Source organism: Cydia splendana, chromosome 8 (genome assembly GCF_910591565.1).
Source record: "Cydia splendana chromosome 8, ilCydSple1.2, whole genome shotgun sequence".
NCBI classification, from domain to species: Eukaryota; Metazoa; Arthropoda; class Insecta; order Lepidoptera; family Tortricidae; genus Cydia; species Cydia splendana.
Window position 1 is genome coordinate 6,298,506 of NC_085967.1, and position 18,302 is coordinate 6,316,807.

General features: G+C 41.4%; 2 protein-coding genes across 4 annotated transcripts in view; one reads left to right on the forward strand and one right to left on the reverse strand.

Moving 5' to 3' along the window:
• The window catches only part of LOC134792740 (cerebellar degeneration-related protein 2-like), a 144,060-nt gene extending 140,817 nt beyond the window's left edge, over nt 1–3,243 (forward strand). For all 3 annotated transcript variants that reach the window (XM_063764042.1, XM_063764041.1, XM_063764039.1), the window contains exon 6: nt 1,333–3,243. In XM_063764042.1, coding sequence (XP_063620112.1) covers nt 1,333–2,652 — 1,320 coding nt within the window. In that variant the 3' untranslated portion in view covers nt 2,653–3,243. The remainder of the gene's footprint in view (nt 1–1,332) is intronic.
• A 1,863-nt stretch (nt 3,244–5,106) lies between these two features.
• Nucleotides 5,107–18,202, reverse strand: LOC134792747 (ATP-binding cassette sub-family F member 3). The gene is made up of 12 exons (XM_063764049.1): nt 18,003–18,202; nt 17,682–17,787; nt 16,657–16,825; nt 15,520–15,734; nt 14,774–15,037; nt 13,810–14,010; nt 13,077–13,259; nt 9,935–10,108; nt 9,290–9,464; nt 7,812–7,992; nt 6,257–6,477; nt 5,107–5,318 (listed from the first exon to the last, which is right to left on the reverse strand). The coding sequence occupies exons 1-12, from the start codon at nt 18,073–18,075 to the stop codon at nt 5,163–5,165; spliced, it is 2,118 nt and encodes a 705-aa protein (XP_063620119.1). The 5' UTR covers nt 18,076–18,202; the 3' UTR covers nt 5,107–5,162.
• Nucleotides 18,203–18,302: the final 100 nt, after the last annotated feature.

An 18,302-nucleotide genomic window follows, 5' to 3' on the forward strand; every position in this document is an offset into this window, starting at 1 on the left:
TGGATTTATCGTATGTAGTCGAAGGTACGTCCATTACTGACACGTTACTAGACTAAGCGATCAGGCGTGTGATCTGATTGGTTGCGCGAGTGCCAGTAAACTTTCTCGGACGGACCAGTGTAACATGACCTCTACTTTTACCATAAGTTTATGAATGTACTCGCTAGAGGCGCTTATATAGATTATAGAACTAAAGATCTGGGTCGAGTCCATATTTGAGCGTTTTCCATAAAAAATTTACATTTCATTCATGTCTTCAAAATATTGACTTCTTGGGCTCATTTTACTTAGAATCATTTGTACATTCACGACTAATACATGAAAAAATGTGTCCCAAAATTTTGTATGAAAAAATATTTTTCCAGTGCGTCACGTTCATACAAAAATGTGACGATCTGGAAAGGAAATTTTTGGGACACATTTTTTCATGTATGAGGCGTGAATATACAAATGATTCTGAGTAAAATGAGCCCAAGAAGTCAATATTTTGAAGACATGAAAAAAAATGTAAATTTTTTTGGAAAACGCTCATTTACCTATCAATGACAATTTTTTGTAGCTTTATCGGTTGAATATCGGTACTATTTAAGAGTCACGATTTGACTATTTTCGATAAATACGGTATGGACTGGAAGTCAAACTATTAAAAGCTCGTACTTGCTATCGACTGTCATTATTGTCATCCGAAACGTAGCATAATTGGAAAGTGCTCTTATGCTGGTTCTCTCGAGTGAAGAACTCGCCCGCGCTTGGCAACCGATCGGAATTACACCCCAGCACGAAATGGTGAAGGTACTTGTGACAGTATTGGGACGCACGACAGTTGATTTTAAACTTCGGAAATGCATGGCCTTTCTCTTACTTAATACCTACTTAACCAACTTAAACCGCGCAAAGATTTGTATTATAAAATTGGATTTTAATCAATTGTGAATATTATGATTGTGATGTGTCTAATATTAAAATGTGGAGTAATGGGTGTATGTTTGACTAATCATCTTCTAAATTAGAATTTAAGTATCATTAGTTTGACTTTCTCATTCATTTAAAATGACCTACATATTATTCAATGTTACTATGAACATTGACATCAATTTCTGTTACTTATTATTAATTATGGTTTTTTATTCTTTATCTTTATCATCGAATCGTTTTACAGTAATTATCATGGATTAGTATAATCACTTCAATAACACGCATTATTAAACCAATTATCAAATTTGATCATCGAGAATGCTATAACAAATTTCATCATCAGGTATACATATTTATTAGGTACTAATAAAATAACACTAATTTATCATCTCACCATAATTTTCCATGTCTCCTCAGAATGCGAAGGAAAAGCTACTTCAAGGCATTTGGGCTAACAAGGAGGATGGTCACGACAACCCGTATCGGGAGCTCGTGCAGAAGTACGAGGCGCTGCTGGAAGTGCAGCTGTCGCAGGTGAAGGGCATCCGCAAGAACAAGCCCGCGCCCTCCGGCCCCGTCTCGCTGCAGGACGAGCTGCAGGTCTCGGGCGACTTCAGCCACTTCAGCGTCAAGGACACAGACGAGGAGAGCGGACACGGAGAGGACGCCAAGGAAAAGAAACCTGAAACGCGCAAGAAATTCATCCAAACCCCAGACTTCTCTGAAGCGGAAACCTCCAGCTCTGGATTCTCCGATGAGACCAGTAACAAAGCCACGCAGACGGAACGAGAGCGCCCCGGCTCCTTCCTCTGCACCATCGCCGACGGGGAGGACTACCGCTTCAGCATCTACGACGACGTCAGCCCCATGGACAGTCGCTTCCGCAACCGACCGGAATACAGGGAACTCTTCAAAGAGATCTTTACAATCTTGAAGAAAGCCGCGGAAAACAAGGACGAGGGCGAGCAACTCCCTCTCCTAGACGACACGGGAAAAGTTCCCCCCGTCACTCCCGCCAACGAGGAGCCCCCAGGAAACTTCACCGACGACACGCAGAGCGTACTTTCCTCTGTCATGTCTGAACAATCGATTCCAGTCTCCGATATTACCGCTCCGGAGACGCCGACGCTCAAAGAAAAGGTCCACGTTCACGAACCCGCTAAGAAGAAGGAAACCGAGAACAAGGAGAACAAACCAGTGGAGGAAACTGCCAAGCCTAAAGAGAAAAGAGAGACCGAAAAATCTGAGAAGGCAAACGAGAAAGAAAAGGAGAAGGAGCGAGTTTTGACTCCCCTGGTCCGTCAGCCTCTGGAGTACATAGCGGCCACTAGAAAGAAGTCCAGACATCGCAACAGGAAACAAAGCCAGGAGCGACAGGGCGCCGACTCGCCGGTGTTCCCGTCGCCGCCTAAGATCACCTACCAGAAGTCGTCGAACAAGAAACGAAGAGACTACCGGCCTATAGAAATCAGTCCGCTGGTGCGGCCAAGCGAGGCCGCCGACTGGAACGGCTCGACGCTCCAGTTCTACAATCGCAACATGAACTCGCCGACGCCGAGCGCCAGCGGCCGCACCGGCAAGATCTACCAAGGCTGGAACCCCGAGACCGACTCGTGGGACATCAAGCAGAGCACGGCGTCGCAGGAGATACACAAACTGCGTAAGCTAGAGCTCTCGTACGCGGAGGTCCTCAGGAACGCGGACAAAACTAAACCGCGGCGCAAGAAGCACCAGTAATTTATTCCTGTTATTTTATTACGTCGACCCCTCTTACTCATCAGTAGGAGCCGAGTGATCCGAACGCCATTTGTCTTTGCCAACTGGACATATTAATTTAATTTAAGAGTATTTGTTTGTGATCTGCTAGTGTTATATTATTTTATTACTTGAACATTCAAAATCTTAAATTGCCATAATTAAACCGGTAGGTATATATTCGTATACCTCGCCGATATGTATACCTTTGTAAGTCTGTCATTCTGTATGAAATAGTAATAGTACTGCCCTCCGATATCCCGAACAGTACATACAACAAACGACCTTGCATTTATGTCAACAAAGTTGAATTTGGCTTGAATTGAGTACCCGCATTTGGAATAAATTGGCATTTTAAAATGTTAACTGTTTCTGTTGCTATATTAGTCACTATTTTAATTGTATATTATGTATTCGATTTATAATTTGTAAATATTATTTTCGTTTAAGTTAATTATATTTTTTTATTGCCATGGATATTTGAGAGTACTCAAGGTTTGTATGGAATCGTATGCTATTTAAAGAAGACAGGAAGGTTGAAGGTATAAATAAAAATTTGCATTAATAATATAATCAGCATTTCATTTCGGTCCTTACTGCAATATAAATATATGTAACATAAAAGCGTAATAAATAATAAAACGCTACAAGTATATTACAATAATATAATTTATGCATTTTTATAGTCACTAAGTAGCATTGATGTGAACGCCACAAACGTCAAGTATCTTGCTTTGAACGCCACATTGGTAGCAATGCACGATGTTTGATATAAAACTATTTATCCTAATCCTAATGCAACGTATTGCTTTATGTTACAAACAGGCGATACGGTGTAAGTCAAAGTCCTACTTGAACAACATGACAATTGACACCTGATTTTCTAATGCATTGTCATCAAGTAATTGGTCATCAACTAATATTTTCAAAGCTAAAGCACTAGTCAGTGTAGAGCGAACTGTTTAGTCATTGAAAATAATAAAGATGGTACTGTTTGCCTTAAGTTCGTAAACCTATAGACATGTCTATTGTCGGGTGGCAATTGTCGTATTAATGTTGGAGTCTCGAAGAATACATTTTTCCATTTAGACTTAGGTAAATAAAAGTTATACCAAACATACCCATTGTCAGCTGACGAGTACAGTTCGCGCGCTCAGTGCGACGAATCGTAGGTATCATCACATGTATTTCCAAATGATTTTAAATCTGGGAAATTTTATAAAAAATAAAGGAAGTTTCCCAGATTTGAGTGAACTTTTACAGCGTTATGGAAACTTTTCACAACTTACGAGAAGTTTTTTCAACTCTTAGCCATATTTTGCGACATGAATCTTTTATTATCTCGCCAACCCCGATCTCGCGAAAAGTTTCAAGTCTCCCACAGAAAAAGTTTCGGGTCTCCCACAGGAAAAGTTTCGGGTCTCCCACAGGAAAAGTTTCGGGTCTCCCACAGGAAAAGTTTCGAGTCTCCCACAGAAAAAAGTTTCGGGTCTCCCACAGGAAAAGTTTCGGGTCTCCCACAGGAAAAGTTTCGAGTCTCCCACAGAAAACATCCACTACGGTCTGCCAAAATGACACAACCATTTTATTTCGCTATTTTGCATTTTTTTCGTCATTTTCGGGTTTGGTCCTATAATAATAATATAAATATTCACATCGCAAAATACGGCTAAGGGTATAAAAATACAGTGTATGTAGCCTAACCCCACGCTTTCCACGCAAGTACGGCGTACACCCTCCCGCTTTCCTCAATGTGCTGATAGACGATGATGAGATTTGCATTCACTCGAGCAGAACATGGAATGTTCGCAGTTTTAAGCAGGCCGCGTAGCCAACATGCCAATCGCTTACGCTCCGTAACGATCGAAACGCAACTGTCACCGTCGCACTAGTTTGAAAGAGTGATAGAGAGACACAAAGCGTTTCGTTGTCGAAGCTATAGCGATTGCCACCTTGGCTAGGCCGGCAGGTTCGGCGATTGTTCGAAATATTCAACATTGCATATTGACATATTATTCGATTGTTAGCACGTGTGTTCACGAAAATGAGTCGCTTAACTTCAAACTCGGGTAAATCCATCTGTCAGATTATGCGATTTTGGTATTAAGAAAAGGTAATAAGGTAGATATTTGCTGAGAGGGTCGAATGGATTTACCCGAGTTTGAAGTTAAGCGACACAAATGCTCATTACAATTGAATGCTCAAGTCTCAGCACCTTCAGACTTAGGGTCGGTTGCACCAAACCGTCTGTCACCGTTAAAGCGTTAGCTAAATTTTATTGTATGGGAAGTTTCATAGATCTCTGCTGCGTGACGTTGATCAGTCTGTTAACTGTGGTGGTATTCCCACTAGTTACCACCAAGTTGTTACCAGTGATAACTCAAGTAGTGGTAACTAGTGGGAATAACCCCTGTGGTTGGTGCAATTAGCCCTTAGTGTGCGACCATTCACTGTCAACTGCTGAAGTGGCCTGCATCAGTCGGGTCATTCTGCTATTTGTTCTGCTCGGCGAGCTCCCTCTCGACGATCTTGCGGTACTCGTCAAAGCCGCCCTCTATGCTGGTCACGGAGCCGTTGCCGCAGATCCAGAGCTCTTTGCAGACCACTCGTATTAGCCGCTCGTCGTGGGATACTAGGATCACGCCGCCCTGACGAAATAAGTATAATTAGGTAGGGTAGGGTGTAAAGGCGGTATTAGAAACGACTGAAAGATATTTGTATCGTAAAGTTAGCCTATATGGTGTCCCACTGCCAGGCAAAGGCCTGGGGTTTTGAGCAATTTTGCTTTATAAGTACAATAAATACATTGCCACACAAAAAACAACGTGAACGTCATGACAAATTACACTCAATGGAATGGTTAATAGAATAGAATAAAGAGGTCACATCAATAAATTTGTGAAGTGACTAACACAAAACACACCCATCCGACCGTCGTCCGATTTCTTGACACAAATGACTAAGATATACACATTTTGAAGGCCACTCAAGACTTCTGTCCTCTGGAAAGACTGGCTATGGTTAGATATTTGAATCATAATTAAATACTTACAGTATACTTATTGATCCCCTTGCCCAGCGCCTCAATACTCTCAATATCCAAGTGATTCGTCGGCTCGTCGAGTACGAGGAAGTTGGGGTTGCCCATGCACATGATGACGAAGGCCACTCGAGACTTCTGTCCTCCAGAGAGCCTGCCTATAGTTTGATATAATAACAACTAAACTTACTGTATACTTGTTGATGCCCTTGCCCAGCGCCTCAATACTCTCAATATCCAAGTGATTCGTCGGCTCGTCGAGTACGAGGAAGTTGGGGTTGCCCATGCACATGATGACGAAGGCCACTCGAGACTTCTGTCCTCCAGAGAGCCTGCCTATAGTTTGATATAATAACAACTAAACTTACTGTATACTTGTTGATGCCCTTGCCCAGCGCCTCAATACTCTCAATATCCAAGTGATTCGTCGGCTCGTCGAGTACGAGGAAGTTGGGGTTGCCCATGCACATGATGGCGAAGGCCACTCGAGACTTCTGTCCTCCAGAGAGACTGCCTATGGTTTGATATAATAACAACTAAACTTACTGTATACTTGTTGATGCCCTTGCCCAGCGCCTCAATACTCTCAATATCCAAGTGATTCGTCGGCTCGTCGAGTACGAGGAAGTTGGGGTTGCCCATGCACATGATGGCGAAGGCCACTCGAGACTTCTGTCCTCCAGAGAGACTGCCTATAGTTTGTAACGCGAGGTCGCCGCTGACGCCGAAACTGCCTAGTTGCCGTCTGTATTCTTCTATGGTTTTGCCTGTCAAAGTAAAATAAAAGTTAATATGGCAGTAAAAATAACTTAGGCATAGGTGCGGCCAAATTGCCAATGCCCCAAACCATTCGCGAATCGCTAGCACACTACAAGCGCACTGCAAATCATGCTATGATGATATTCAAAATTGGAATAAGTAATTTTACGTTTGTAGATGTGTATTTATTGATATTACCGCAGGTTATATGGGTTAAAGTTACGCTTGTTGTCACGATTTCGAACTTTCTCATTAAAAAAAATCACGAGAACTTTATTTCAATCATATCACTTTACGTAATACACGCAGGCAGTTAGAAAGCCTTTCGCAAGCGGGAGCTTTCATGGCGCGTCCGACTAGACACACCTAAAACGTGTTATAGGATGACGCGCAGATTAGTCAAATCTAACCTTTAATAGCATGACAATACGAGCCAAAGCACGCCTCTTCGTGAATGAAACGATCTATAGATAAAATACGGCAAATACAAGGCTCGCTAGTAAACTCGGCAAATAACGGTGATCGTTACCAGCGACATAAGTCAATAAGCGACAAAATGGTCTAAGTAGTAAAAGATGCGTCCAAAACTGGTATTTCACGAATCACTAGTTGCAGTTGTTGAGGCTTTCGCAAGCAGGCAGTTTCACGGTGCATACCGCTGTACAGCCGATCTGAACACACCTCAGATTTATAAGCAATGTGGAAAACGTACGCATAACACAGGCTCGCTGGTAAACTTGGCAAACAACGATCACCAAGCCAACGCTGTCAATAAGTACCTTCTTTTTTTTGACGGAGAGGGAATGCGTTTATGCACGGTGTGTGGGACTCGCCGCTCCTTTCCCTCTCCCGGCAAGAGAGGGGAGAGTTTGGCCCTACCCACTAAACCCACTCCGGCGTTTCACCCTCTTTGCCGTTCGTGAGGGCGCACTGCGATCGATGACATTCCACCACGGCGCCCTCCGGCAGCCCCGGCATATCGCCAGGGCACCCTCACAATGGGTCAATAGCCGCAATAGCAATAGAGAAGTAGGCGAACTTGAGGCCGCGGTGCACGTTGCGGGTGCCGCTCGTGGGGGACAGTATGCCCATTATTATTTTAAACGGTTAACCCCGGGTTAGTGGGATGGTGTAAGTGGCGCTAAGTACCTGGGTAACTCTTCTGGAGTAGTTCCACCGAGTTGACATTCATCTCGAGCTGGTCGACGTGGTGCTGCGAGAAGTAGCCGAACTTGAGGCCGCGGTGCACGTTGCGGGCGCCGCTCGTGGGGGACAGTATGCCCATTATTATTTTAACCGGTTAACCCCGGGTTAGTGGGATGGTGTAAGTGGCGCTAAGTACCTGGGTAACTCTTCTGGAGTAGTTCCACCGAGTTGACATTCATCTCGAGCTGGTCAACGTGGTGCTGCGAGAAGTAGCCGAACTTGAGGCCGCGGTGCACGTTGCGGGCGCCGCTCGTGGGGGACAGTATGCCCATTATTATCTTTAGTAACGTCGTCTTGCCGGCGCCGTTGTCACCCACCTGTTATAAGAAAACAAGATATAGAAACACACTAAAGTCCGGTTGCACCAACTATAACCGACTAAGCGCCACTTGCACCATTCCACTAACCCGGGGTTAACCGGTTATATCTGGAGTTACCATGGTTACCAGTAAGTACAATTTGACACTGGGTTTAACACAGGTGCATAATTGTTTTCTATCGTATTTTCTCGGAAACGTTCGTATTTTGTAATGCTACTTCAGTCAACGTCAGTACTTTTTGTACCGAGACTGACTGAAATAGTAAGACACGTACGAAACGTTGCCGTGAAAATACGATGGAAAATAATTATGCACTACATCTGTAATAGATATTTCGGCAAAATTTCGGGTTGAGAAAGTTAAGGTAATTTGTGAGTTCACAGTATGGTAAAAGCGATTAGTTGTGAAAACAACTATTTATATTTTAACACATTCACTGCCGCTAAGGGGGGATCTCTGTTCGTAGGCGCTTTTCGCTACACACGGGTTTTCCGTCTCATGGGCTACGCTCGTATCGTTTGAATATGTTAAACAATGCATTAATAATAATGGAAGCGTCTCATCTATTCTCATGGTACAACGAATAAAGCAAAAACTGTAGAATGCCTAATAAACATAATTATCCAATTATAAATTCGATTAGCTGTATGCTAACAAAAAATCATCAGTCAATGTCGTTCGGTTTACATTGTTTATATTTTCCCACGAGTTGATTGATATTGAATAATTGCATTAACCTTCACAAAGACGAATCGTTTAGCACGTTTAGTCTCATAACCTTGCATTAGATAACGCAACAATTTACACCTTGGATCGTTCTAATTGGTAACATAACACATTGGACCAAGATATTGGACAGATATGGAATACCAACCTTAGAGTATTCCACCTTATCTTTGTCCAGTCAGCAGCAGAAGTTGCTAAGCGGGCCAGGTGTTCAAAATGATCTTGACGCGACTATGTTGTTAAGGAATAAGAGCGTGTCAAGGTAAACAACGCAAATACACATTGGACGCAGTAGCCTTCGTAAATTCCCGGGCTGCAGGCCTGAGGAGCAAGGCTCGTAACCGGTTTAAGAAAAAAACCTAAATCGGCCAATATTTTTAATTATTTTATGCTTTTTACGTTTGACCGTATCATGTATTTAGGTAACAACTTAGTATTATTTATTAGATTGTCCTATTAAAAATGAAATAATAAACTAAAGAACGAAAAAGAAAGAAATAATACCGGTATTTTTTGTATGAAGAAAAAACCGGTTCCGAGCCTTGATAAGGAGGACGATAACACTTACAATACATATCCTAGACTCCAGGGTAGCGCCAAGGTTGACGTTGGTAAAGATGACCTTGTCCTTCGAGTAGTAGAAGCCGACTTCGTTCAACTGCAGAATGGGCGGAGAGAGGGGCTCCGTCTCTGGAAACCGGAGCACCACTTCTACCTCCTTCTCTACTGGCTTTAGCTCCGGTCTGTAAATGAGAAAAAAAAGTATTCCAAATAGTTTAGCAACACGTAGCACAGATGGCCTCATCTCTTCCTGTACTTACAGTTTGTCCAACATCTTGATCTTGCTCTGCACGGAGGAGGCGCGGTTGGCGTTGTAGCGGAAGCGGTCAATGAACTCCTGCGTGTGAGCCCGGTGTTGCTGTTGCGCCTCCCATTCACGTTGCTGGTTCTTGTGCTTCTCTGTCTTCGTATAATGAAACTAACAGCACAAGTGGTCTTATCTCTTCCTGTACTTACAGTTTGTCCAACATCTTGATCTTGCTCTGCACGGAGGAGCCGCGGTTGGCGTTGTACCGGAAGCGGTCAATGAACTCCTGCATGTGAGCCCGGTGTTGCTGTTGCGCCGCCCATTCACGTTGCTGGTTCTTGTGCTTCTCTGTCTTCGTATAATGAAACTAACAGCACAAGTGGTCTTATCTCTTCCTGTACTTACAGTTTGTCCAACATCTTGATCTTGCTCTGCACGGAGGAGGCGCGGTTGGCGTTGTACCGGAAGCGGTCAATGAACTCCTGCGTGTGAGCCCGGTGTTGCTGTTGCGCCTCCCATTCACGTTGTTGGTTCTTGTGCTTCTCTGTCTTCGTTTTGTGGAACTGCTCGTAGTTTCCTCTGGAATAATAAAAAAACAAAATTTTATAAAAAAGACTGACACAGTCACACTTACAATAAAGTAGATTAACGCCATGACACAGAATAAGTAGTAGTAAAAATAGAGGTACCATCGCTCACACTGTTAACAGTACATCGGGGGACCTTGTGCTTTTGTAATAAGGTCCACTGATGTACAGTTAGGAGTGTTGCTGTTTGTACAGATGATTCTATTGCCTAATGTTGACGTTTAACTATTCAAGACCACAGACGCTTCGAGCGTGCACGCTCAACGCTAATGCTGACCGCTATACATTTGTTATTACCCAAAGTTTGCTGGTTGGCATCATCGTCGAGCGCGCACGCTCAGAGGGCCTACCGCGAACCACGTTCGACGTATTGCCTCTCTGTCGCACTTGTAAATTCGTACGTAAGTGTGAGAGGGAGGCAACTCAGAGCGTGCGTTACGTGGCCGAGGCGTTAGTGGTCGTTATTGCTGCGAATGAATGGTTTATTTGTCAACAATGCCTTGAGGGATGGTTATCAAGCTAAATTAAATAAAAGTAAACCAAATCTACCCTCAAATGGCTCCTTAAACCATTTGAGGGTAGATGAAAACATTACTACATGATCAAATAATGTAGGTCGAAGTCAGGTCGTTCAGTGACAGATCCAGGCGGTTTTGTATTTGGTTGGTTAACCAATAAATGTTATAACTACCCGAAAATGTACAAATTGTTTGTTTACTTTTATTTAAATACCTAAAGATACAGAGTATAGTTCTCAAGCCAACCTATACAGGGTGTAATCGTTAAGTGTGGCCAGGCGATAATTCCGTAAATATAACAGATATCAGAAAACTTCAAATTAATATCGAAAGTGCGTTACCCAATGAGTAAAATTACATTAATAACTTTTTTTTATAAAAGCAGAAATATCCCAAACATTAACTTCAAACCCTCCCATACATTTAGTACGACGACTCACCCCTCAAAGAACGTCGGTGCCGTAAGAGATATAACTGCTTGAGATTCATTATTTGCGATAATAAACTGTAATAAAATAATAAAACTACCGTTTATGAAATAATAAACCTAACATTTATTTTTTAAGGAAGCAGGTACATTTTTTGTTTACAGTAGTTGCTCGAAGTGACGCCCTTCTTGTGCCATACATTGACGGGCCCTCTTAAATGTTTCTAAATGAACTTTGCGGTGTAATTAAAACATAAATGTTAGAATTATTATTTCATAAACGGTAGTTTTATTATCGCAAATTACAGTTTATTATCGCAAATAATGAATCTCAAGCAGTTTTATCTCTTACGACACCGACATTCTTTGAGGGGTGAGTCGTCGTACTAAATGTATGGGAGAGTTTGAAGTAAATGTTTGGGATATATCTGCTTTTATTTAAAAAAAGTTATTAATGTAATTTTACTCATTGGGTAACGCACTTTCGACATCAATTTGAAGTTTTCTGATATCTGTTATATTTACGGAATTATAGCCTGGCTACACTTAACGATTACACCCTGTATAGGTCCAACTCGTGATATCACCTGTAAGAGTCTATCCTCTGCGTGTGCAAGTGTAAGATGTCTGTAGGCACCGTATGAAGAAAGTTTCTGTCGTGGGAGACCACCAGTAGCGTGGTGGGCCTGTTTTGAAGGTAGTTCTCAAGTCATCCAACTCGTGATATCACCTGTAAGAGTGTATCCTCTGCGTGTGCAAGTGTAAGATGTCTGTAGGCACCGTGTCGAGGAAGTTTCCGTCGTGGGAGACCACCAGTAGCGTGGTGGGCCTGTTTTGAAGGTAGTTCTCAAGTCATCCAACATGTAATATTACCTGTAAGAGTCTATCCTCTGAGTGTGCAAGTGTAAGATGTCTGTAGGCACCGTGTCGAGGAAGTTTCCGTCGTGGGAGACCACCAGTAGCGTGGTGGGCCTGTTTTGAAGGTAGTTCTCAAGTCATCCAACTCGTGATATCACCTGTAAGAGTCTATCCTCTGCGTGTGCAAGTGTAAGATGTCTGTAGGCACCGTGTCGAGGAAGTTTCCGTCGTGGGAGACCACCAGTAGCGTGGTGGGCCTGTTTTGAAGGTAGTTCTCAAGTCATCCAACTCGTGATATCACCTGTAAGAGTCTATCCTCTGCGTGTGCAAGTGTAAGATGTCTGTAGGCACCGTGTCGAGGAAGTTTCCGTCGTGGGAGACCACCAGTAGCGTGGTGGACCTGTTTTGAAGGTAGTTCTCAAGTCATCCAACTCGTGATATCACCTGTAAGAGTCTATCCTCTGCGTGTGCAAGTGTAAGATGTCTGTAGGCACCGTGTCGAGGAAGTTTCCGTCGTGGGAGACCACCAGTAGCGTGGTGGGCCTGTTTTGAAGGTAGTTCTCAAGTCATCCAACTTGTAATATTACCTGTAAGAGTCTATCCTCTGCGTGTGCAAGTGTAAGATGTCTGTAGGCACCGTGTCGAGGAAGTTTCTGTCGTGGGAGACCACCAGTAGCGTGGTGGGCCTGTTTTGAAGGTAGTTCTCAAGTCATCCAACTTGTAATATTACCTGTAAGAGTCTATCCTCTGCGTGTGCAAGTGTAAGATGTCTGTAGGCACCGTGTCGAGGAAGTTTCTGTCGTGAGAGACCACTAGTAGCGTCGTGGGCCAGTTTTGAAGGTAGTTCTCAAGTCGTCCCACTTGTAATATTACCTGTAAGAGTATCCTCTGCGTGTGCAAGTGTAAGATGTCTGTAGGCACCGTGTCGAGGAAGTTTCTGTCGTGGGAGACCACCAGTAGCGTCGTGGGCCAGTTTTGAAGGTAGTTCTCAAGTCATCCAACTTGTAATATTACCTGTAAGAGTCTATCCTCTGCTTGTGCAAGTGTAAGATGTCTGTGGGCACCATGTCGAGGAATTTTCTGTCGTGGGAGACCACCAGTAGCGTCGTGGGCCAGTTTTGAAGGTAGTTCTCAAGTCATCCAACTTGTAATATTACCTGTAAGAGTCTATCCTCTGCGTGTGCAAGTGTAAGATGTCTGTAGGCACCGTGTCGAGGAAGTTTCTGTCGTGGGAGACCACCAGTAGCGTCGTGGGCCAGTTTTGAAGGTAGTTCTCGAGCCATATGATGGCTTTAATGTCCAACATGTTGGTGGGCTCGTCGAGCAGTAGTAGGTCGGGTCTGAAACAAAAAAATTAAGTAAATCAGTGGCCTTTGAACTCTTTGAAAATAGACAACGATCTTGAGGATTAAGCAGTGGATAAGATCATCACATTTTTATATGCTTAGTAAAAGTTCTGAATCTCGGTTGTTATCAGTAGCAGCGGTCATTAGATAATTTTGGTCAGTGGATTAGACATTCAAAATGATCTGCACACACTGTTATTCTCTTAGTGGTCACACCGCCTTAACAATAAAATTGTGCTCCGATCATTATGAACACCTCACTGATTAGCTATTTATTAGCTGATTAGTTATAACGAGTGCAGCCATCACCTACTTGGAACAATGTAGATTTAGATTATAAATAAACTAAGTTGTTAATGAACAGTGTAATGTAATGTAATGTAAATGCCATACGATAAATAAATAAATTAGCTATTTCTGACTGTACATCTAACAGTACGATTTCAGAGAGTGGTGACTTCTGCAAAAAGTGTAGTTTTCGACTATGACAAAAAACATGACATTATAAAACCGGCTTAATTCCTAAAATAGCAATATATCTTACTTTGAGAACAGCGCTCGGGCCAAGGCAAGCCTCATCCTCCATCCTCCAGAGAAGGTTTTCGTAGCACGAGCTTGCATCTCCGGCGTGAAGCCCAAACCGCTAAGGATGATAGACGCCCGAGCGGGCGCCTTGTCTGCTTCGATCGCTTCTAGTTGGGCGTAGATTTCTGTCAACTCTGCTGATAACGCTGGGTCCGTTGATCTGGTGAAAAAGATGGTGTGTTCATGTTTTACGTAGGTATCAGGCAGCCTGCAAAGACACTAAGAGAATTCTGCGCTTCTGGACAGCACAATAACCCGATATGTACGGGCTAATAAGGAGCCCTTAATCCTTTGATCGCCAGACTCGCCCAAGACGCCAACTGACGCACGCAGCTACATTCCAATATCATATCAATATCATTAGACGCGCCGTTCACGATAGGCGCCGAGGTAACTATTAAACATTTTGGTATTGCAAAAACATGTAAACAAATTAAATTTTATTTATTCTGTTTAACATTGTTAATTCCAAGGTAAAAACTACTGGCACGTTATTTCTCAATAATATATAATGTCAAATTGTTGATAAATTATTCATGTTGAATATGATTCCCGGTTTCTGTGTAATATCTCAAACTGTCATCTAATTAATTCTCATTGAGCATATATTAGGAGAAGGGTCCTGACTAAACAGAGATAAAATAGTAACTATTATTACTTATCCTATTGCTATTCTTAATTCTAAATATTGTAACAACCAACTACTTGAAAATCTCTTTAGTAATTTCCATGAACTTTTAAAACGTCTATGGTTCATTCGATCTAGCAGGGTACATATAAGATCTTTAGGTATATGAATCAGTCTGCATTCTTGGAACCCTTTTAGTTTACAAGTGTTTTAGAAACGGATCACATATTCCTGGGTATATCTGGTATGTTTTCCTTCAGAGACAAAGGTGCAATGAAATATATTAATAAATTACCCGCTATTAATCGCCGCTGTAATCTCCCTCTCCCTCCGCAGCAGCCTGTCCCTCACAGTATCACACTCCAGCACACTCTGCAACGCCACAGTATCATCCCCGACCACCTCCTGCTCCACATGCAGTATGGAGATGTGTGACGGTATCTTTAGCTGTTTAGCTGAGATCATTCGGAGCACTGTGGTCTTGCCGAGACCGTTACGCCCGACCAGGCCGTAGCGCCGGCCGAAGGCAAGTATGAGATCTGCGCCTTGTAATAATACTCTGAAACAGAAAGTAACATTTTACTTGCATTTTGGGGGTTAGACTTTAAAAAAATCGTAGCTTTATAAAGGCGGGTCCAACTCTTCTGTAATATATGAGATCTTGTTTTCATACATAAACAATGAACTACACAGTGTCAAATTAGTGGAGGAAAATATCTTTCAATTCATGTACCACCATCACCTTAGCCTATTAATAGATTTTTCATGTTGTTTTATCAACCCCAACTCATACTCTGCCAGGTGAATAAAAAACTTTCATTATATAACTCTAAAATCTCGAAATAATTAATAATAAATAAATAAACTGTACATTTTCAGGTGGACCAATTAACATTAATTTGCATAACAGTGTGAGTGAGTCTTTGCGTGACCACAGCTGGTGCAACTTAGCTGAAACGTCGGAATTTAAGGTAAAAACAATGAAATTATATCGCGGTAGACCCGTTTGTGTAATTAAAGTGTGAGTAAGATTGAACATACCTGTCACCATAAGCAATATCAAAGTTCTCTATCCTAATATCCTGTGTCCGGTTATTGCCCTTGGCTTCAAGTTTGCTGTCCTTCTTTGAGGTGACCTGCGAGGCTGTGGCAGTCTGCAGCACAGGGGCGGCCACCGGCGCTTTACCCTCTTTCTGCTTTTCCTTTTTTTGCTGTAACTTGGCCTCGGCTTTTTCTAACTTTCTAGCATCTACTTTCTGAAATTAAGGTTTTTACATGTGATCAGTTCATTTAGGTGTAGACTCATAGATTTTTCACTCACAATTCAATTTAGCATTGACAGTAAACCAGAACAGTAGTTTACTATTGTGTTCTCAAAGAGATTGGGTCACTTAACAGTACTTAATAAAAAGTTTGATCAAATCAAACTTAAGTTCAATAAATCAAAGTTTAACTAATTTTACACATTATTATTAACAATAACGGGACTTTGGAGGTAATTTTAAAACATAATCATACGCGAATAAGTCCCCTTATCGTTAATAATAATAATTAAAAACTTTATTCGACACAAGTACAGAAAATAGTCAATAAATGGCAAGTTCAAGTATCCTTAAAAATCTCTTTCAGTTAATCTTTCAATGAATTATTAACTAGCAACAGCAGTTATATTCGCCTTCCCATATACAATAATTGTAGAGCTATTGTTCTAAATTTAGCCATGTAAACCAAGCACAGTCATTTTCCCTATATGCACCTTTGGTTTAAACTGTTTAAAGAACCACCACCATAGTCCAATGTTCCCGAAACGCTGAAGACTGTGGCAAGTGAAGGCGCATTGCGAGGGCTGCATTATCCAAGATAGATACGTCTCATCTTACAACCACAACCACTCTGTCAAGAGTGAATGACTGAGGAGGAGGTTTAAAGAACAGTACTATGTGTTATCCAAGATGATAATTTTTTCATGAAATGGCCAATTATTAATGTCAATACTTACGGCGTTATTCATAAACGCATTACAAGCCTGTATTAGCTATGAATCGTTTGTCTTTATCTGTCATTTTGACTTATTAACATACATAATTAAACTAAATCAGGTCCATAAACTTTTATGAATAAGGGGGTTTTTCTAGATAACATTTGTAAATTTTTGCTAGGCCTTGATCTTCGGCTTACCAAATTATCATCCCTAGTTTGAAGCCATATACTCTTAAGGTCCTCAGTGGGCTCTTGTTGTGACGTCATAGAGGCAAGGTGTATGGGCGCGTCCAACACTTTCCGTGGTCCGTTGTTTGTGTTTGTCTTGTCCGGTTGCATCATGTGAAGGAGTTTTTCACATATTTCTCTACAAATAAAAACATTTTAATATCATTTTCTTATCATATATCATAATGGTTTACAAATAGCTGTAGGTTTAAAATTCAAGGTAAAATCTTCTTGCCATACTTAGGGCCACTTGCACCACCCACTAAACCGGGGTTAACCGGTTAAACCTGGAGTTACCATTGTTACCAGTACAATTTGACACTGGGTTAGCGGTTTAACCGGTTAACCCCGGGTTAGTGTGAGAGTGCAAGTGGCGCTTAGGATATGTACCTAGTAATTAAGGCATTTAACACTTTCAGTGCCAAGAACCCGATAGTTGGGTTCATTTGGTATTGGAATTGGGGCTCTTGGCACTGAAAGTGTTAAAAACTGTTTAAAACATGCAAACAGTAGGAAGGGTCCATAAGCAACATTTATATTTTTCATTTTCTTAACTATACATTTGATAAAAGTAATTGAATAAGTTTTGACATGGAGGCAGAACATCCTACAAGGAGTATTAATACTAAGAATGACAATAATTTAATGAGCAACTAGATTAACAGCATACAAGTATGTTGTCAAGAATGTGTAACTAGTTTATTTACAAAGTATAGATTGTAAGACTTATTCAAATGAGATTTATTTATGATGGAAAATCTGTGTTGAATAATTCAATTTTACATGTGTTTGTGGAATTTTTGAATGAAACTTAATATTTTGATTGAAAATTTTCTTATTCAAGTATTATTTATTGAATCCCTAGCAGTTCTCTACAACACACATAAAAAAAGGAATATTGTTACAAGTGAAATGAAATAAAATTGATTGGCATGAAATGACAAATCATTAATACAGTATATTGTTGTTTCCATGTGCCCTTAAAAACCAATTACCTAATGTCATCTTCAGATTTTTCGGAAATCCCTTGTAAAACTTCTCCGACGGCTTCGTACACCTCCTCTGTATCTTCAAACTCCCCGGCACTGTTGTCCAGGATATCTACAACAAATTAATCAAACTTAATTGGTACACTTTCAACTTGGCACATTCAGTGATTTCAAAGTCAATGACCGACACACGGCCAATGAAGCTAAAATAATTACCTAAACAAGTTCATATACATTAACCATACTATCCAAATCGTCCATATTCACTGTACTTAGACAATAAGCAACAGCAGTGAGTGCAGTGACTATAACCTCAAGAATACACACCTTCGACATATTTCTTCAATTCTTCATCTATCAACGGGAATTGACTTTTGATATATTCACCACAGCTGGCCATTTTCAGTGAAATATATACTTGGTAATTACCAAGAGAATATTATTGCATTTATCATTTATTTATAAAAAAAAACTTTAAATGCACGAACCGATGTCACGTCAGTCTTCCAGCTGTCATGTCATTTTCATGACAAAGACAAGATAGAGTGAGAAATGTTTGAGACACAGATAAAAACGCTGCACAACACCACAATCTAGTATAAATTACTAGTTCGCCAACATAAAACG

What these genes read in the sequence shown, in the direction of transcription:
- LOC134792747 (XM_063764049.1), bottom strand. Translation starts at nt 18,075, where the DNA reads ATGGCCAGCTGTGGTGAATATATCAAAAGTCAATTCCCGTTGATAGAT. An exon ending in ATCAAGATGTTGGACAAACT is followed by an intron (nt 9,465 to 9,934) that starts GTAAGTACAGGA and finishes TCTCATTTACAG; the next exon opens with ACCGGAGCTAAAGCCAGTAG. An exon ending in AGGGCATCAACAAGTATACA is followed by an intron (nt 5,319 to 6,256) that starts GTAAGTTTAGTT and finishes TTATTTCGTCAG; the next exon opens with GGCGGCGTGATCCTAGTATC.